The sequence below is a fragment of the Helicoverpa armigera genome, chromosome 23, assembly GCF_030705265.1.
Source record: "Helicoverpa armigera isolate CAAS_96S chromosome 23, ASM3070526v1, whole genome shotgun sequence".
Lineage (NCBI taxonomy): Eukaryota > Metazoa > Arthropoda > Insecta > Lepidoptera > Noctuidae > Helicoverpa > Helicoverpa armigera.
Window position 1 is genome coordinate 909,574 of NC_087142.1, and position 22,518 is coordinate 932,091.

General features: G+C 36.0%; 1 protein-coding gene across 2 annotated transcripts; it reads left to right on the forward strand.

Annotated features, from left to right (window-relative positions):
• Positions 1-936: 936 nt before the first annotated feature.
• LOC110376772 (venom serine protease Bi-VSP) lies at positions 937-21,912 on the forward strand. Of its 2 annotated transcripts, none has more exons than XM_049837795.2 (10): positions 937-1,147; positions 4,212-4,673; positions 6,078-6,221; positions 13,687-13,844; positions 14,269-14,488; positions 14,915-15,053; positions 19,444-19,607; positions 19,954-20,055; positions 20,434-20,618; positions 21,155-21,912. In XM_049837795.2, the coding sequence occupies exons 1-10, from the start codon at positions 1,081-1,083 to the stop codon at positions 21,311-21,313; spliced, it is 1,800 nt and encodes a 599-aa protein (XP_049693752.2). In that variant the 5' UTR covers positions 937-1,080; the 3' UTR covers positions 21,314-21,912. The 2 variants fall into 2 exon arrangements, with proteins under 2 accessions (XP_049693752.2, XP_049693753.2); XM_049837796.2 differs by having other exon boundaries at positions 6,081-6,221.
• Positions 21,913-22,518: the final 606 nt, after the last annotated feature.

The window sequence follows — 22,518 nt, forward strand, 5'->3', positions numbered from 1 at the left end:
TATAGATAAACGTTTAAACACTTGATTGTACCATAAATTGTTTGGTCCATTAGTCTTCAGTAAACGTTATGTTATGGTTCTTTACTTACCTAGGTAAATATAGAAACCCATAGATAACTACCTACATTATTTCCTAATAAACACATCAAACTTTTTAATTATTAGTGTAGTCTTAGCTCTTGAAGCCTTTTGAAATCTACGCCCTTAGAAGACCACTATAGTGAAAATTTCTTAGAAATAAACAACGTTTTCAGATTTTCGCACAAGCCAATTCGCACATTGACTCGAAACTCTAAGCTAATCAGAAAAATCCTTAAGTAAATAATGCAAATCGATTTTAAACGACAATTATTATAGGGCCAACGTAACGTTATGAAGGCGTCTACACAATTATCAATTAATGATGATTATCTTTCAAAAATGTTTTAAATACCCACTTCTGCTGAAATTGTATATTTCCAAAATATCAAAATTATCAGCGAGCTAATATTATTTTTGACATTGAAAGCCTGAAAAGACACTAACATGAAAAAAAATGGCAAAACCATACCAGAATGGAATCCCATACTTAAATGCTTAAAAAATCTGGGCTGCTTAGAAAATAACATAAAGATTTTCTAACAAGATTATATGAAAGATTTTATGAAAGATCTGACAGTCGAATAAAACCCTAATAAACGTTAGGTACACACATATTCAACTACGCGAAAACAAGTTGAAATCTTGATCATCAATCTAAAGAAGTGCGCGAAAACCGTTTATCTAACAATTCAGTACAAAAATCTTAGCTAGCTTACATAATTACAATCAAACAACCAAACCAATTATCAATAACTCACTTCCCATACGTCCCCCATCCCGCAAAGCTTGACAAAATACCCAAAATAATCTGAATATCACAAAAAATCCCTATAAATCTATGACGTATTCACCATCGTACTTATAACAACATCTTAGAGGCCACTCCTGCGCAGTCTCAACTCGTACTCGCGAACTGTCGGACGCGCGACACACGACACTCAAGTGTCGACATTTATTTCGAAAAAAGTGTTCGAAAGAACACAAGTGTGTGTTGTGATCATGGCTAACAGTTTTTGTGTGTTCCTCTGTGTTTGTTTGTGTGTTCAAAATGTGGTCTGTCAGTTCGGTATGTAATTTTTTTTTTATTACAAAACTTTTTTGGCGGTCTTTTTTCTAACGTTAGTTTTGAAGCGAATTAACTTGACAGTTGGGATTAACTTTTTGCGGTAAATAACTGTGATTATATAACAGAAAAACACGTGTTGTTTTATGAAACTAGAAGTTATTAATAACATAGTAATTAGACGGTAGAAAAAACTTAATGACTCGCAACGATTCGTCTTGCGTTTGTTGACTATCCGTCTTCTATAAAAAAAAAACATTATTGTGCAAAAAAAATCATTCCCTGGTGTTGGTTTTTACCAATAACATTAATGAAGTATCTATTAATTAACAAACTAAACAATTATTTTTTTACCCAACAGAATCAATATTTCGCATGCAGCTTAATTTAAACTTAAACTTAACAGGTAAAAGGCTTATAACAAAATTAAAACTTGTGTCTAATGCTAACAAAACTTCATCATCTACTGACAGTACCTACAAGAATAACTTCACAAAACAACAACTTATGTAACTAAAAAAAGTATAACTTATCATTCTATAGATATGTATCTAACTTAACTACGATTATTTACAAATAATTATCACTGTAAGGGTACACTTTTACAAGGGCACACTGCAAACTTTAAGTCGGTCCATAGTTTGTTTGGGCACATAAATCAGTATGAAGATGAATGGTAGTACGCACATTACAAAGATCTGGTATTCAGCCGGTATCAGATCGAGTGAATACTTTGATTGGAATAAAGATTTTATTTAAAAAAATTGCCAGCTATCGAGGCAACTGTCGGCCGACTGATTAGTCTGCAGTTTGTGACTACTCTTATGCATTATCAAGAAGAATAAGATCAAGGGTCAATGGCACGAGTGGATAGGAAGGGCTTCCCATTTTCCACTTCTGATAACATTATATTATAGGTATTGATGACTTTTGTTTACACTTCAATCAACAATAGATCTTCATCTTAGTCAATATCATGAAAATATTTCTATTTTCCATACACATTCAAAGTATACAAATTGGTAAACCTCGATCCCAAAGGTTACGAAACACTGTATTAGCCATACTTTCAATGACAACATACTTAAACGTTGGTTTTCCTGAAAATTTAACGCAGAAATTCATGGAAAACTGTTATAGACGAACTTGGGCCTAAAGCTAAACTTAAAAACTATAATATTCCAATTATAACATAATTACTAAAGTATACCTCAATAATTTGATGTTCATCTTTAACCACCAAAGCCGGAGGTCATGAACTATCAAATTAAACTATTTGTGGTCAAATTATAATAATTTCGCACGGTACCAAAAAACATCCTTAAGCTTATGATATCTTCGCATTTTCCTTATAAACAGAAAAAAACAGCAAGCTAGTACCTTTTGTACATCCGCTATGTTTTATTATAAACCAATATGTATGAATAATAGTAAAAACTATATTTTTGTACCATAAAAAACCCATGAAGTCTGTGATTCCCCTTGCGGCTATGGTTGAATTCCGCCAAATCAATGGCATTATGGCAATTTGGTGTATCATTTTTAGATAATATTTATTTGGCATTATCTATAAAAAGGTATTATTTAAATGGACCTTTGCTAGTTTGAGAAATTATATTTTACCTACTTTTCCTGCAAAATAACTGAACAATTCTAAAATTAGCTTAAAGTCAAAGTCAAACGGGAACTCGTCATCATCTGCCTAGCCTTTTCCCAACTACCTACATATGTTGGTATCGGGTTCACTGGAACCCCGATACCTGATACAAACACTGATACTCTGCATCTGGTAAGACTGCTTTCCAGATGCAGAGTATCAGTGTTTTACAAGGAGCGACTGCCTATCTGACCTCCTGAACCCAGTTACCCGGGCAACCCAATACCCCTTGGTAAGACAGGCTGTCAGTTACTATTTCTTCACAAAAGGTTGTATTGTATTTGAATAAAACAAAAGAAATACAGTTAATTCTAATGACTGCAAAAGACTGAATACTTATCTGTCATTAAGAAAAGATGATTAAAATGTGTGTTAGTAGTCGACTTTTTATACTTTAGTTTCTCACTTTTAAATGTTTGGAGAATAATACCAATATTTAAAAAAAAAAACTATTATAATTATTGTACTGTAAATTTTTTCTGCTTCTAACTTAATGTCATTGATTTGAAAACTTCTATATAAAATAATAAGTTTAATGTTAACAATAAAAACGTAGTGTAGTAGCTCTAATTAAACCTTGACACTGAACTTCACAATACATTATGTACTGATGACAAAACCGTTAACAATACAAGAAGGCACGGCACCGAAAATCCATATTTTCGGAATGAAAATTCGTATATAGTTTTATTTAAAGTTAATCTTATAAAGAATGGATTAACTTGTTCACAAAAAAACCCCAAAAGATGATTATTTTGAACAGGATTATTCAATTATTAAGTACAGCATAAAATGAAGGCTGCACTCGGGATTCAACTATCAATCTTTAACTTCAACTAAGTATGTATAGTTAAAAAACATTGATTTTCCTCTCATTCTTCATATTCACGGCTCATATACAGCAAGGTCATTTATTTGTATAAACTTTGAACGAATTACTGCATCATCATCACCATTGACCAAACTAACCTTTGTTAATATTGTAACTCAAACACACTATGTAGCATAACATTCTGATTTACCTTTTCATCAAATTCTTTGTTACGAACAAACACCAAATATACGGCGTACATACGTAAATAATTACAATGACATCGGTATTTTATATGACGTCAAAATTACCGGTCATTAGAACCCAACCCACTGGCATTATGATCTTGAAACGAAAAAAAAACCGGAACTATAACTACTAGCCACTATGACGCGATAATATAACAGGAAATAACAAGTGTTTGTTATAAGGATAAGTACATATAAGATAATGGGTATTCTATCGGGAAAGGCTGTCAATCTATCTAGTTGGATCTCTGCCATATCTTGCACTGCCTAGCACTTCTAACACAATGCACCATTGTATGTAATTCGACAATATATCAGATACATTTTGTTAATTTCGTTTTCTTTCCACAGGTTTCTTTCCACAACGAGAAAACAGAAACAATGGTTTCTTCGGCTTCATGCAAGGACCCAACAGAATAAGGGACACACTATCAGGCTTCTTCAATCCCAATAGACCAAATAGACCAGTAATAAATACTGATGACCAAGGAAATATATACAACCCTGGAAATGGTAACCAGTATGACTATAACAATGGACAGAATGGAAGACCAGTTGTGTTCCCAAATAACAACCCAGTGTATAATGATAATGTTAATTTCCAAAATCCTAACAATGGAGACTTCCAGTTCCAACCTACTCCAGATAATGGGAATTTCCAACAGTTTCCACCACCTCCTGATGGTGGGCAGTTAACAAATAATGGGAATGGAGAAACGAATTTCAACCAGGATCAGCCTGCTCAAGATGGAGGAGCTAATAATGGATACCAGGATGAAAACACTCAGGATAACAATGTGAAACCTAATGAAGGTAATTTAATTTATATATTAGCACATTTTTTGATCAAATTAGACCTACTTTGATATGGGTCCCTAATTCAGTAGTCATATATGGTCCAAAGATGAAAGCATAATGTTTTGGGTTATGAATCAAATCTATGTAAAAAAGGAGGAAAAACTCGCAAATTCACCTTCACACTTGGCCTAAGCCATAAAATGTTTATGAGCTTTTCCAAATTACACTTAATGAAACATGCCTTTTAACACCTGGCCAATTACCACCGGGTCGTTGACCGCTACATCCAAATTTTATATATCACCTCTTCCACGGTATTTAACTCTGTTAATCTGTTTTTTTAACAATTTTATTTTGACGTTTTTGGGAAGTACCTTATGATGAGTAACCTATACTTTTCCTGATTTCACAATATTTCTTTCATCCTTACACTCAGCTTGTTGTGCTAGCTAGTCTGATGCTAGACCTAGGCTTTTAACTGCCGAGCCAGTAAACGCGTTCTTTAGCTCTCGTCTTCCAATCCTTGGTTACTACCTGTTGATCGAAGGTTACCATTCTATTATTTACATTTGTTTTCTATCGAACAATGAGCTAACATACATATAATGGTTGTCCTACAACTGATGACCGATATCTCCCTTTTGGAGAGCCGGAAAAACCTTCCTTAAGTAGGACAGTAGGCCAGATGACTCATATCGGTATCAATTGATCGATTTTTGTAGATTTAAATACAATTGAAATTATTCTTCTATCTCTTTGATTTACTAGTTGTAATTGTGACTCCTGGGCTCCTGTGAGCTATGTCAAAAAAATAGCGTCATATTTTATTGGGATTTTCTCAATCCCGGAATCTGAATTTGTGGTTATTTTTAATTAGTTGAAGAAACCACAAACATTTTATAGCTTTTTAAATGTTACTAGTTTTTAACATTTACCTCAAATTGCAAACACAAATAGTTGGAACTTTGCCGACTGCTAACGTAGAATATTTTAGCAGTTTTTTTATATCGTCTAGTTACACAAGTTTTGTTTTTTGACCAAACTGGTTTGACTGCTTATTTCAATAGTTCACCTCGAATTCTTTGTTTGTTAATTAAGTATCCGATGCTCACGCGAGGGGCTCGCTTGTCAATATTAGCCGTGGCGATCGATAGATCGACTACTTTGATACACGTCAAAACCATAATAACATTATGTTTTGTCTTATTTGAAAATGAGGGAAGGAAAAGACGTTGATATGTACATGAGCATATCTATCGGGCTAGGCTTATTTGCTGCCATAAATCTCTTGAAATTAAGCTTAGAGAAAATGATAGGTTATCAACAAAAAAATATATTAAAACCGTGAACAAAGCCATGTATAGTAACAGAAAACCTTAACTGATAGAAGACAAAGTTCCTAAACCATTCCACTTCCAGCAGATAACGGAGTACCAGCAGAAAATGACCCGGTCAACTTTGACGACACACCAGCTGAAGGCACTACATTAGCACCTCTAACACCAGTACCAGTCAACACGGAATCTAGAAACAACTTCAACTTCCAACCAAACCAAGTATTCGGTAAGTCGGATACTCAGCTACAAGTAATAATAAATAATTTTGATAATAAACAAGATTTTTTTGTATCAAACGTTAACCCTTGATAAGGATTCCTCGGGGATCTAACGAAAGCATTTGATAAGGTTGATCAGAAAAAATATGCGCTCTCACTACCTTGTTATAAAACGTTAAAGAGTACCGGGTTTGGTACTAGGTTTAGAGTATTAACTTTGAAAAGATGGTTTATACCTTGTACTAAAGCCGGTACTTTTTTAGGACCTCGTTTTATAGCAAGGTGGTCGAAGATTCATTTCAATTAATGCTGCTTAGGTACACCACTACATAACAGTATGAATCGTGAGCATTTAACGCTAAAACATAGTTTAAAATTATTAGTCATTCATCATCACTTAGACATACTGCGGGATTCCGTTAAATCCCTAACCCTATTGATTTAAGTAGTCAGCAAAATGAATTTCCAACTGATCTTCCTAGAAATACTTCCTCACTATAATATCATCAAGCCGCAACTCCACTAATCTTAATCATCCATTAATTAATTTGTTATCATTATCATACTTTCTCGCTGACCTCTTGTTGACTTGCGTTACTTGAACATGTCTTGCTTAAATGTCAAGTTTGAGTTCATGTGTAAATCAGTATGTAACCCTACCTGTGCCTATTTAAGAGATCTCGAGGGTTCAAATACCTATACAAAAGTTTTGACTTTTAAAGTAAATATGTACATACAAAACATTGCCTATATTACTCGGGAAGAGTGTAGTTTTCCAACATTGAAAGAATTTTTCAAATCTGTTCAGTAGTTTCGGTTCAGCGGTGTCGTGGTGGCCTACTGGGTAAAGGACCAACCTCTCAAGTATGAGGGCGCGGGTTCGATCCCAGGTCAGGCAAGTACCAATGCAACTTTTCTAAGTTTGTATGTACTTTCTAAGTATATCTGAGACACCAATGACTGTGTTTCGGATGGCACGTTACGGGTAGTCAGAAGCCAGTAAATCTGACACCAGTCTAACCAAGGGGTATCGGGTTGCCCGGGTAACTGGGTTGAGGAGGTCAGGCAGGGCAGTCGCTTCTTGTAAAGCACTGGTACTCAGCTGAATCCGGTTAGACTGGAAGCCGACCCCAACATGATTGGGAAAAGGCTCGGAGGATGATGATGTTCAGTAGTTTCGGAGCCTTTTTTTATATTAGTATAGAAGTGCTCAATCTATTGGGTTGCCCGGGTAACTGGGTTGAGGAGATCAGATAGGGGCGTCGCTCCTTATAAAACACTGGTACTCTACATCCGGTTAGACTAGAAGGCGACCCCAACATAGTTGGAAAAGGGCTCGGCAGATGAGATGACGAGAAATGCTCAATATTTGATGTTTTTCAATCGTGAATGGTCCCGTATTGAATATTGTGTGTCACGGCTATCGGGACCGTCCGGTCTGCCTTGTGCGTGTAACCTCTCGGCCGTCATTGATAACGTTTGTTCTTCATCTTAACCTATATTATTGTATCTGTAGCCTTGTGTACGGCTTTCTTTGAAATCTGTTTTTATTTATTTAAAATTCAATTTGTTGTCTTTGTTTTTAATCATTCTATGTTCAGATTTCAACAGATCCTTTGGAAATTTAAAGATAATTAAGTCATATTGTACATTTTTATTAGTAGTTATTTTTCTATTGATTGCGTTTTTGCCATCTATATCTTTGTTAAGCAAAATCTGATGTCTAGAGATTTCAACTATCGGAATCATCAATGACGATTATGTTTACTCTATAACGCAACTAAGGTCGTGTACCGTGTACGCAAGATCAATAGTAATGAAAATATTGATTATTATCCTCAATATGTAGGTACTAGAAATATCTTAGTATTGACAGCACATAAGCAGAGTCTAGAATTTTAAGAATTATTTTGTGATTGGTTAGCTTTTATGCATTCTGTACCGAAACTAGTTGTGGATGAAAATTCAAAATTTTAGATTTCTCGTTTAGATAAAACTTGCAATTTGTTTAGCTATCATGTTTATTTACCTTCATATCCCATAGATCATTATTTTCAGTACGACGTAACTACTTCAGTAATCGTTATCATTCTACCTCCATAAGTACATCTTTAAGCAATTATTTATTTATATTTACACAACAATGACGAGAAACCGGTTTTTCATTTACATACATTTGTACTTACCTACTTGTTTTTAGGGTTCCGTACCTCAAAAGGAAAAAACGGAACCCTTATAGGATCACTTTGTTGTCCGTCTGTCTGTCTGTCTGTCTGTCTGTCTGTCTGTCTGTCTGTCTGTCTGTCTGTCAAGACCCTTTATCTCAAGAACGCGTGGACGTATCAAGCTGAAATTCACATGAAATACTCAGGTCTATTGCCTCTTTAAGCTGTGAAAATATCAAACTTCTAAGCCACGCCAATCAAAAGATACAGCCGATTATGTCGATATTTTCAACAAATTTTCGACACTCGCAAAGGAATCAAAACCTACAGGATACTTTCCGTAAACTCAGAGTCTTGAAATTTGGCATGAAGCATTGTCATATAATGCAAATATAGGAAAAATTCCGAAAATCTCATTTTTTTAGTTATATAACATAAAAAAAAATATTTTAATAAAATGAAACTTACTACCTTATTTCTCACGAACGACTAAAGGTACCAAATTGAAATTTATACCAAATACCTAGGTCTATTGTCCCTTTAAGCAATGAAAAAATCAAACTTCTAAGTTAAAGCGATCAAAAGATACAGCAGTTTTACCGACTCATTCAAAATATCGTAAAAAATCTAATAAGTCAGCATACTATGCAAGAACAGACCTGGGAAAAGCAATTTTCCCAGCACTTTGTCAGCTTGAAAACTGTCATCACTTATGCACTCTCAATCTTTAGCTTCGTTCAGCATTATAAGCCGGTCTGAGTTTCCATGTCACGTATATAGATTGGGTTTGTCTCCATACGGGAAAGAAGAAAAGACGGCGATGTTATCGACATTATTCTGGTGAAAATGCAGACAGGTCGAAAAATATTTATTTCCCTTTAGGTAGTGAAAAAATCAAACTTCTAAGTTAACGCGATCAAAAGATACAGCAGTTATACCGACACCTTAGACGAATTTCCGTCACACGCTAGGGAATCAAAACCTACAAGGTACTTCCCGTGAACTCAGAATCTTGAAATTCGGCAAGAAGCAACGGTATAAAGTACAGATAAAGGAAAAATTGCGAAAATGATAAATTTGAAGTTACATAAAACATTAAAACATCAGGTGTAAACATCAAATATTTTCCTCATTTCAATGGAGAATTTAAACGACCAAGTTTGACGGATTTGAGAAATCATTTATTTGTAGTGAAAGAGTATACTCGCCTTTTATTTCCATTGTCATCAGGTCAGGATCTGATGATGGAAATCCTGAGAAATCGAGGGCAACTATCAAAAATTGTAGGCATGCATAGGATTAAAACTTGATTCTCAGATGTATGTCTGGTGATACTATCAAACAGTGAAGGTTTAGAGCTTACCTGATGATGGAGACGTGAGAAAGTCGAGAGTACTCCTCAACGGCATGTTTTAGTTACGTCGTGTTTGGGCTCATATTTATTTATTTATCTACATACATTTACCATTACAGGTTACCCCAATGCGATTAGGTCTAGAAGTCGGTGTCTAGAGGATGCATCTATATTTATTTAACCACCGAGATCTAGACCGATGCATATAAACAGTTTTCTTGTTGTTTTTGGAAGTTGTTTTTTTTTTGTAAAAAGTTTTTATTTTTAACTTTTGTGAAAAGTTCTCGTCAATACGAATAAAATAAGCCCAAACACGTGGTAGTTGCAACATACCGTTCAGGAGTTCCCTCGACTCTCTGTAGTCTCCATAATCAAATCAGCTCCAAACCTTTACTGTTTACCAGTACCCTCAAAAATACAGTCACATGTCTGGTTTTGATTCGATGCGTGCCTACAATATTCAAGAGTTGCCCTCGATATCTCAGGGTTTCCAGATCCTCATCCGATCCTGGTCATCCGAATTGGCATCTTCCTTCTTTATGAAAAGTCTTTAACAATAAAAACTAGCATTGCAACCTCTACAATCCTCTGAAACTGTTTGTCTTTTATATTTTTCAAACGATCCTGGACATTCGTCTCCATGGAATTTTAATAAAATATTTATATTCAAAGAAACGTCATACCATTCTCCACGATTTAAAACTACTTTGATTCATGTCCGCCACTTTTTACAAAGCGGGTCAGATATGCCCAATGACCTTTAAGACATAATTAGTTATTTTCAATCAGATTTCTGAATGATGACTATAAAATGTTGTATATAAATAACTTTAATAAAATAACTTTTACAAGGTACTGGCCTACTATTTTAGTTATATTATAAAATAAAAAATATTAACTATTTTGACTCTCACGAAATTACCGTAACTATGATTGTTCTAAACTGAACGGTTGGCGCGAGACTCACTTTTTATCTATACAGGATTTGTACGGAACCCTCGGTGTGCGAGTTCGAGTCCGACTCGCACTTGGCCGGTTTATTTTATTACACTATATGTCATCATTAAGTTGTTAGAGGACTTGGTGAATCTTTGCCTACTTAAGTTTACATTGTAAAGTCATCTACATACAAGAGGTACAAATGGTCATCATGTTTCTAAATAAGCGAGTTACAAGTTGCTGTATGTAAATACGAAAAATATTATATGTTGTCGTTAATGCTAGTTATAACCATAAAATTTTACCACTATCGGATTAAGTAGCTAACAATTTTTTCCATTATTTCCAATTATTTAACTACTTGTCGGTGATTTCACAAACATAACATAACATAACATAACATATAAAACATACATACATAACCACTGATTAAAGATTTTACGTAAAACTGTATTTTCGTCTACCGCAACTATGAGCCGATCTAGTGGCAAAATTATTCATCATTAGACCTCATCCTAGACTTCTTCCTCCTGCCCTGTTCCCAATTTTACTTGGGGTCGGCGCAATATGTCATTCTCTTCCATTTTCCCCTGTCACTCGTCATACTGACACTCACTCCCTTCCTATTCATGTCATCTTTCAGGCATTCCATTCATCTTTTCTTATCTTAGACCTCATCCTAGACATCATTAAAATTATCCCCCTTCATCTCAATTTTATTTGCGGTCAGCGAAGCATGTCATGTTCTTCCATACTCCATCTGACGACATTATTAGGCAGCCATATCTTCTTTCACACTTAATTTTACCGGCTTTCCTAAGGTTAAAAAACATAAGGCGTGTATTTTTGCAATTTGTGTGTAGTGGTAGAAACTGAGAATTAAGGAAAATATTCACTTATAATACCACAAGAGCGTCAAAATTATCGGGTATTTTCCGATAGGTTCGTTGCAAACAAATGAAGGAGTCAAGTTTTTCAGGTTAAAAAATAACGAGCGCGAAGCGCGAGTGATTTTTCCTGGAAAACTTGACGACTTTATCACATGTAGGTTGTACCACGTGACGTCGAATGGTGCAATTCTATTGGTCGATATTTGGGTCGGAAAAATAATCATGAGAAACCATAAGAAAAAACACTGAAAATGATATTTGATGAAGTCCCTGAAAACCTTCACTACGTCATGATTACTTAAATAACACGAAAAATATGGTTAAGCCATAGACGAGTATGAGAAAACAATAGTAATTGTTAATATGATAATATATGTATATATATATATTGTATAATTTGATGTTTAAAACTTGTCTGTAAGATGTATTTCTTGTAATCCAAATAAATAAATACATAGGTGAACACGTGCGCAAAGATAACCATAATAATCTAAATTCATATTATCTTGGAATGCAATCAGCGAGTGAAACGGATTTAACACTAAAACTAATAAGTGTCCATATCAAATTAGCTAATTTTATACTGTTATTTATTTTTTTAGAGTTCATTAACGGTAAAGATATAAATATGTAAATGTATGTCAGGCTTTTTGATGGTCCTCAGGAATTACGACCAAAGCTATCCTACTACGAGAATTTTAAGTGAATTGGTACCCTAGTAATTTTTTTACAATAGGTTTATTTTTACAAAATTCCTGCTTTTGAATGTTGATTTTAATATTCTTCTGCATAAAAGACCTACTTCAAACTCAAGGTTTGTGTTAAACATACCTACTTAGACCCAAGCACACTGAAAACATAAACGTCTGTTTCTGTTTATTCCTAGAACGGTTACTTTGAAACTTCAACGTCAAAATTCAGAGCAAAGAACTATTTTTAGACGAGTCTCGTTTAAGTATATTTTCGTTTAAGTTGAGCCTAAACGTGATGCATTGTTTTGCTACGGAACCTACAGTGTTTAATCCAACTCACACGGAAAAAGTTCAATAGTAATAAATATTCTAGCTTTGTTTTGCTGTCTTCAAGGTCGACTGACTGGTCAGTGCTGGTCAAAATTCTGATTGGTTATGTCATCTAATACCTATGTCATTTTGTCACACGGATATGCAATGGAATAATTAAGTGTAAAGCTTTTTTTTATTAAGCCTTTGATTAGGTACCTACACCTCGTGGATCCGCAAAACAATCGGTGGTGATGGAAAGTCCATTTTTTTATCTTCTAAAACGAAATAGATGTCTTGGGAATATGACAATGGGGGATCAATGACAAGTACCTACAAATGTAACATCTTGGGCAGTTAATCTTAACTTGACTTTAAAGTCAGAAATTTCCAATTCGCCTTGAGCAAGTGCAGTGACTAACGTTCACATCAAAAAGGTGAATTAAAATCAGATGCACATAATTTTGTTGATGTTTCTACAAAATGTCTTCATGTCAATAAACGATATTCTTTATAAAGTCACATAAATACATTGTGTCATTTACTTATTCTAAAAATTAAGCAAACAGGAGACGGATGTAGCATTAACTTTGAATTAAAATGCAGTGGGTGACAAATTGTCCTTGCTATTGATCGATGAGGCGCAAATTGCACGTCGTTATAATGTGTTTAACACTCGTAAATCATTGTAATTTTGTATTTAAGTGCTATATGTATAATGTATACATGTTGGTTTTACCCTCAATATTCCTTAATGCGAAAGTGGCTCTGACTGTCTGTCAAGCTGTTGCACGTTCACGCTGCTGTCAACTCTACTGAACCGAACGGTTTCTCAGTAGCGGGCAGTGATTCTCTAGGGATGCGGCTGAAAGTCAAAGTCAAACTCAAAAACTTTTATTGAAACTAGGCTTGTTTTTAGCACTTTTTCACGTCATATTTACAGAAGGACAGCACCCCCAAAACGCCCCCCTTTCACTTGCTTCTTTTTGAAACTGGGGGTAACAGCTGATAAAGAGGGCAATTATAAAATACTTAAATCTGCTTCAAGACAAATGAAGCAGTTTTTTATTCCTCGAATACCTCCAGCTCTATTTCATCAACTAACCAGATCTTCCTCTTTCCAGCGGAGAGCTGCCAGACAGTGGAAGGTGGACTCGGCAGCTGCATCAGCGTGTACCAGTGCCAGCCGTACCTGAACGTGCTGCAGGAGTCCAGGACCAACCCCAACGCGGTGCAGCTGCTAAGGAGAGCCCACTGCGGGTTTGAGGGAAATGCTCCTAAGGTAAATAGTCGAAATCCGTTATGAAGCTGAAGAGTTTATTGGTTTGAAAGCGCTAGTTTCAGGAGTTACAACCAACGCTACTAAGTGGTTACAGGATCGGTTTGAAAAATTCTTACATATACTGTTAGAAATCCAATATCATGGAAGGTTGTAGGCTAAATACTTTAATAAGGGTGTGGAAATTAGATCTGCCGGGACGCGAGTGAAACCGTTAGTGGAATCTAGGACTTTGTTATACTTACTTAGTATGGAGGATGACATAGAGGGCAGATTGGCACGACATCGTATACTCATCTTATCAATATATTTCTCTTTACATATCACATTGTCTATCATCCAGATTTACCAACAGATTCATATAAGCCAATCTGTTACAGTTTCGAAAAAACTGTTCAATCATCAATGATTTCCCATCTGTTCACAGGTCTGCTGCCCCCGTCCAGGCATACCCACAAACCCACCACCAGCCCCCACAGCGGCCACCACCACCACCACGACTCCAGCGCCCACGCCAGCTCCGACCCAGCCGACTGCAGCTCCTAAGACCTCTGGAGACTTCCTCCCGGCGCTGCCTGACCCTCCCGAGTGCGGGCTTAGTAATGCTTCCTTCAGCAGAGTCGTGGGAGGTGTTAATGCTAAGCTGGGTAAGTTTTTTGAATAATAAGAAAGTTAAATATAGATATGTAGGTGATAGATGATTTATTCGTGGTTATGCTGTTATTAATCAAACTCAAAGATTAGCTATGAAAATGCTTGTTTTATTTAACTTCGAATTCAGAAAAGACAAAAATCTAGACGATCACCATTTGAGTTTAATGGTGAAGAAAGTATAGGTGTACAAGATGATTCTGCTACATACAATATCGATGTTTTGTACAGCTTCGTTGGTCTACCTGGTAACAGGTGGTAACTGGTAACTCCACATGCTATAATGCTTTATCTGTTGACAAACGCAGGCGTTTCATTAAGTAGACCATCAAAATCCCTCAAAGACCATAACTCGTTAAATCTTTCCAAGTGGCAATGTATTTTCTTTAGCAGCTTCTTATCCATGTTTCTTCTCTCTCCAGGTGACTTCCCCTGGATGGCACTCCTGGGCTACAAGAGCAAGCGAACAGGTGGCACCAACTGGCTCTGCGGCGGCTCCCTCATCAGCTCGCGTCACGTGCTCACCGCCGCGCATTGCATTCATAACCATGAGGAAGATCTGTGAGTATACAGTGCTGCGAAGTTATCCAAACTAATATTATAAATGCGAAAGTAACTCTGTCTGTCTGTCTGTCTGTCTGTCTGTCTGTCTGTCTGTCTTTTCTTCACGCCTAAACTACTGAACCGATTTGTGTGAAATTTGGTACAGACATAGTTTGAAACTTGAGAAAGGACATAGGATAGTTTTTATTACAAAAAAAATAAAAATAAAATTATTCCGGACATATAGCGCCATCTATTGGTCAAATAAAAAATCTGCTGGTAGTCACTATTCCACGCGAACGAAGTTGCGGGCAAAAGCTAGTATTTTATATAGGTTTATACTTTGCCAATTGTTATATAGAATCATTATTCATTCAACTGCTTCTCGAGGAAACTCGATCAAACTCCTGTAGGTAGGTAAGAAGTATCGTATATGTTCGTGTATAAAATAAAAAAAAATCTTTGGACAACGAAGAGCTTTCTGGCTGGCCTGCTTAGAGAATTATTAAGTCCAGATTTTTGTTTGATAGAGCATAAAGGACCAATAACTTTTTCGATTTTAAGTTCTACTCAGACAGTTTAATATTAGATTTATGCTTACTTATATAATGCGATTTACTATTAATAGAACATTGACGTTGACAATGCCTACTTCCGTGAATTTACAATATATAGACGCAAATTACGCGAAATAGTAAAGTAAATAGAAATATCTGCGGTTCTAGCATTCATTTGGTTTTCCCCAGTCTTGCATATAAATTACGACGAACAGATTGATGTTTTTTTTTTTGTAATTTTCATAGCAATTTCATAGCAACTCGCATCCGCCAACTGTTTCACACTCCTCTTGTAGGAACTAGGTACTTCGTGCACTAAAACACTAAAATATTTTTCAAATTTATTCAATACACAAGCAAACAAACATGGTCTTCATATTTATTGACTAGTATAGGTTTTTTGATGATCGGTCTACTAAACGCAAAGTGAATGAAGTCACCCAGTAATGCCTTCTTTAGAAGACAAAGATAAGGGCTTTTCTAACATTACCGTAGTAATTATTATAGTAATAAGTATGATGATGATCACTCCTTGAATGCAAACGCTTATTGCAGTGATATTTACACAAAGCAGGTATAAACTACTAATTAGTAAGTAAAGGTAAACCTAGAACTGCTCAATACACATTAGTACTAAAGGCTGTCTGTTTGTCTGTATTCAACAAACGATGTGCTAAATACGTCAGAACTTGTGGTCTAGAAGCCAAGGTTTATGTTGCAAGTATTTGCGAAAATGCAGATGCTATGTACCCATTGCTTCTTTTTATATTCTATTTTTGTAAGCTTTGATGTTAATATTTTTTTCAAATAAAACATAAGTGGGCTATGTGGGGATAGTGTAACTTACCACCAGGGAAAGATTTTAGAAATCGGTTCTATTGTTTCGGAGCCTATAGGATACAAACAACCAATTTACTTTAGATTTTAGATGATAAACAAGCCATTACAACTGGAACATCTGTTCACAGAGAAGTCATGAATGACTGAAGTCGTTAATTAAATTCATAAACGTCAGAGTATTTTCCCACGCGATGTGGGGTCATTGTTATCAGAACTATAACTCTAGTAACTGGTGTTATATTTCTTTAAATGATAGCACTAATCTACTAAGAAGCCAATGTAAAAGTAGTTATGCAATCAATTTTGGGTACCTAAATGCAATGAATTGTCACAGAAACTGAAAAGGGCGTAATTACCTTAAAAAAAAAGTAGGAATGAGGGTTTTGAAGATAAATGGATGGAAATAGACAAAATTAAACTAATCAGTCAGCTACTTAATTACCATTTAAGTAATAGTGTTAATTTGGAACGGAAAAATAATGATAAAAAAATATATATTATCGATATTCACACTAAACCACACGAAAATTCACCATTGAAGTACTAATAACAAGTATGTACTAATAACAATAAGCCATGTATGGCAACACTAAGATAAGGAAACAAACAAAAATACCACCAGTTGTAGCAAATCTACATCGGAAGCCATTTATCTTCAAGTTCAAAAGGAGTTATTATGTCGGTACTCAGCGAACCGGTTGTAATTTGTAATAATTAATTTGAGCAAGATGCGCCCGCGACGCCGTCAGTGTGACTTAAACACAGACTGTTGTTATTTTGAAGTTATTTCTGTAACTTGCCCGGATAACTGGGTTGAGGAGGTCAAATAGGCAGTCGCTCCTTGTAAAACACTGGCACTCAGCTACATCCCGTTAGACTGGAAGCCGACCCCAACATAGTTGGGAAAAGGCTCGCGTGATGGTGTTGACTTCTGTCACTCATAAATAAGTATTATTCTTTTGTACATTAATAAGTAATGACTAATGACCCAGTTTTTTTTTTAATCAGCACGCTTGTCAATACTTGGTTCAATATTCTTCCTCAATAAATATGATAAGATAATTATAACTAAAATTAAAGAGCTATAAAGATTAAAATTTATAAAGACATGGAGTCATTTTAAGTACCTATATACACCTTTTTTATGACAAATCATCAAATGACCCCTCCGCTGTGGGTGCAGCGGTGAGGGAGTGTCAGACTCTTACTGACTAAAACCCGTCATGTTCCTTCTTAAGCCCTTTATGTACGGGCCGCGGTAACTCTTTCAAACAATCCCGCAGCCCCGGAACCAACTACAAAACAATTCTAATTATAGTAAACAAAACCACAACCTGTATAGTATATGGTCAAACAATTAACACACGCGCTACTCACGTATTTTTATATCCTGGTTGTACTTGACCGATGACAACTAATGTGTACCTATGGTTATGGTGACGATAAATATAAAATACTATAAACTATAAATAGAAGGTTGTTAGATATAGAAGTTGATAATGATGTTGCTCGTATCAATTAATTTAGGTATATAACACGTGGTTATGTTTTACGTGGTAAGAGGCTCGTGATTAAGTTACAGCCGTGTCGATCTATCATAATTTTTAACCCCCGACGCAAAAACGACGGGGTGTTATAAGTTTGACGTGTCTGTGTGTGTGTGTGTGTGTGTGTGTGTGTGTATGTGGCATCGTAGCTCCCAAACGGATGATCCGATTGTAATGCGGTTTTTTTTGTTTAAAAGGTATGTCAGTCGGGAGTGTTCTTAGCTATGTTTGGTGGAAATCGGTTCAGGTCTTCAAGGTCATCAGCTCGTTTGCTAGATGTGATAGGAATGTTACACGCTCAGTTTACTTGCAAGTATATGTGGGATCTGAAATTTGAAACACTAATGTCTTTTGGAACCACTGAGCTGGTCTTCTGTTAGGGCACGAAGGTAGGAGACGTAACCCTGAACTGCCTTTTAGTAAACCCATCGAGTTTGGGCTCGTTGAATTTGTCTTGACGAGTTCTCTTCATGTTTCTGATTGACGAGAACCTGATGCTGGAAATGGGATGTGGCGGATGAAACCCTGGAATACAGGAATGAAACGGATAAACCGATTTATATTTTTGCTGAAAATCTAGAATGTCCAAAGGTTAATCTTTATTGTTTCTCAATCTGTGCAATTCTCCCAGAGCCAGTTTGTCATGAGGATTGTTAAACAGCTTCCTTTGGCCGAGATCGTATATAGCGTATATACCCCATCTTAAGATAAAATAAAAATGAAAGAAGGAAAAATTAAGGAGCTCCTTTAAAAAGCATGAAATAAAATTAAATTATAAATTTAAAAAAACCCCCGACCCAAAAAAAGTATGCAATAATTATGACAAAAGGTTAAAAACGCTAAACCCTATAAAAAGTAAATAATAACTTTTAACACTACGTAAACTAAATTTTGACGTGTCGGGGGACCGCTTTTTACCTTCATAAATACTTACATAAATCAAATGATACCTACCTAATTACAACAATCGTTTTAAAAAAAAAAACACGTATCTGAAGTAATGAATTAGAGCGGTCCCCCGACACGACAAGATTTAGTTTACGTAGTGTTAAAAGTTATTATTTACTTTTTATAGGGTTTAGCGTTTTTAACCTTTTGTCATAATTATTGCATACTTTTTTTGGGTCGGGGGTTTTTTAAGCAACGTCTTGCGAAATCGGTCGAAATCGGTCGGATGGGTGACCATCTTGTCATGTCAAGTTCTTTAGTGTTTTGAAAGGCACCATATATATGGTCGGTCATTTGGTTTGGACACCTTTGACTGTGGTTACAGGTAGTCAGAGGCCAGAAAACAGTCTTAGAGGTATCGCGTGGCCTGGTTATTTATTTTATGAACTAATAAGAGTAATATGGACTTCTAAATTTTAATCTTCTAAAAATAGGTAGAAATACCACCTGCAATTCATCCTAGTTTTCAATCTTTTTAAACAATTATAACCAACCACAAAATACCATCTATTCCAGCTACGTAGTCCGTCTCGGCGAGCTGGACTTGGCCAGAGAGGATGAAGGTGCGACTCCCGTGGATATCCTCATCAAACAGAAGATGAAGCATGAGCAGTACAGTTCTACAGCATTCACTAATGATATCGGCATACTGCTGCTGGAACATGATGCTCCGTTTACTGGTAAGTCCTTTTGAGAATAAAATATGTTTAAGTCCTTTTTGGGTAGAAGATATTCTGCTTATCGAGAGAGCTGCAAGTTTAACCACAAGCCTTAGAGTCAGTGTTTGCTTAAGTCTACCTGACGGTCTCTGACGTGCAATAAAATGGGAGATAGAAATTATGAGGTAAGGCAGAATTAAAATTCTGGATGGAGTTGTTTTATATCTTGGATTAACAAGTTTTTTTTTTAGGTATGTAAAGGTTTCTAAATGCACCTAAATACATATTATGGCAGAGATTAGAATGATGATAAAAGCACATAATAAACCTAGGAACCCATTTCAACGTCATATTTATTTCATTTCAGACTTAATCAGGCCGATCTGCATCCCCAAGGACAGTCAGCTGAGGGCGACCACTTTCGAGGACTACAACCCCATGATCGCTGGCTGGGGACATACGGAATTCCGTAAGTTTTATTCTTCTCTTAATTTTCGTAAACCGACTTCCCAAAAAGAAGGAACTTCTCAATTCCTATTTTAAATCCTACGTTAAACGTATAATGCACCGACTTATGTTCGAGGATTCAATCCTGCTTCTTGAGGGAACAACTTCCTTGGAATGTTTGTTTTATGAAAATAATAATTATGGTATTTTCGCAAACTTGTACCTAAGTGAAAAGTATTGCGAATGCTAATGGAATAAGCATTCCGCACATAACGTAATTTAAACCGAAGGATCAAAATCTGAATACATGAACTTCCCAACTTTTAATTTCAACCATTCTTCACCCATCACACCGCACAAAAACCAGCTTCCCATTCTAAACTCCACTTCCACCTTCCAGGAGGTGCAGCAGCGACCCACCTACAAGTGCTGCAGCTACCAGTGGTCAGCAACGACTTCTGTTCACAAGCGTACAGCGCGTACAAAGCGCAGAAGATTGATCAGCGCGTGCTGTGCGCGGGCTTCAAGAAGGGAGGGAAGGATGCGTGTCAAGGAGACAGTGGGGGACCGCTTATGCAGCCTATTGTGAGTACATTCACATCATCATCCTCCGAGCCTTTTTCCCAACTATGTTGGGGTCAGCTTCCAGTCTAAAAGGATTCAGCTGAGTATCAGTGCTTTACAAGAAGCGACTGCCTATCTGATCTCCTCAACCCAGTTACCCGGGCAAAATCCAAGTAGTAATCCTCTTCTCTGACGCATGAATTGAAACCTGGTTTCAAGCTAAAATATTATTATAATGGATAAAAATAACTTTGAGTACGTTATTATGACTATATACTAGTCTTTTTACACTGGTGGATTTACGCTGGGTTTTTCTATGCGCGACAAATTCCGAGCGGCAAAAGTCCTGTCGCCCTGTTTCTGGTATCATCTTTGGAACTAGTAGTTGACAAATATTTGTTTGTGTCGCCTCCAACCATTGGACCGAGCATTGACGACCTGAAAGTGCCCTAAACTTAAGCCTGAAACCTCAGAGAGCATGTTACTACTTTATTTATTCAGTTCTTATCAGAAATTAAGTCAAATCTTAGCAACTAATGATATTTCTTCATCCACAGTGGAGTCAAGACACCTACAAGACGTACTTCTACCAGATCGGCGTGGTGTCGTACGGCAAGAAGTGTGCGGAGGCTGGCTTCCCCGGGGTCTACTCCAGGGTCACGCACTTCGTACCCTGGATCGAGGAGAAGCTTCTAGGACATTCCACTTCCACGTGACTGTGATTTAGTTTCGTAAGAATTTTTGTAGGAAATCTTTTTGGATTGTGCGAGGCGGCCTTGCGTTGAGTCTATTTCGTTTTTTTACCGCCATTTTGTTTTTTGTTTATTTATGAACTTTGTGCAATTAGAATTTGCAGGTGGATCTTTATAATATTTTGTATCCAGATGCACCTTTTTATCACTGATTGTATTTATATTATTTGTCTACGCTATCTATAGTTTTGTGATGACCTGTTTTTTACTTTGCCGTATTTTATATACTATCTTCGTTTTTCTATCAGAGAATAGCTATAACTTCTTTATTTTTGAAGATTTCATATATTTTCTGGGTGTAGAATTAAACTCAGACCAAGGCAGCTTCGTCTAAAGTCACAAAGACATTTTGAAGCCACAAAGTAAATCTCAACAAGCTCTCACTTAGTAATTATAAATTATAAGACATTTAAGTTATAATTTTACTTATAAGTATTGACAACTGTTATATTAATAATATTGATAGATATAATAGTATTGTAAGCGTAGTTCTTGTTTGTAAAAAGATTTTTTATACTCTGAAGACGCGGCAAAGTGATTTTAATTTAATAAATGCTCACGTTATATGAAAGGCTTTAATTTTATTATCTACCAGCACCCTGGATGAGATTTCTACGGCGCCCTCTAACTGCAATTTAAACCCATAAGAAAACACGATAAGAGGAGTACATAAGAGAGCATATAATAGGAGTACATAAGGGGAGTACATAAGAGAGCACATAATAGGAGTACATAAGGGGAGTACATAAGGGGAGTACGTAAGAGAGTACATAAGAGAGTACATAATAGGAGTACGTAAAGGGAGTACATAAGAGAGTACATAATAGGAGTACATAAGAGAGCACATAATAGGAGTACATAAGAGAGCACATAATAGGAGTACATAAGAGAGCACATAATAGGAGTACATAAGAGAGCACATAAGAGAGTACATAAGGGGAGTACAGAAGAGAGCACCTAAGAGAACCTAATACAAAACCACCAAAAATTTTTTTTTCATTTGTTGACCTGTTCATTAGGTATGGGCTATTCTAAAACTACGGAACCCTACACTGAACGTGGCCTGACACGCTCTTGGCCGATTTTTATTTGCAGGTAGATTAGATTAGATCATTCTTTAGATTAGATTATTCTTTATTGTACACCAAGAAAATTAACAATGTAGGAAA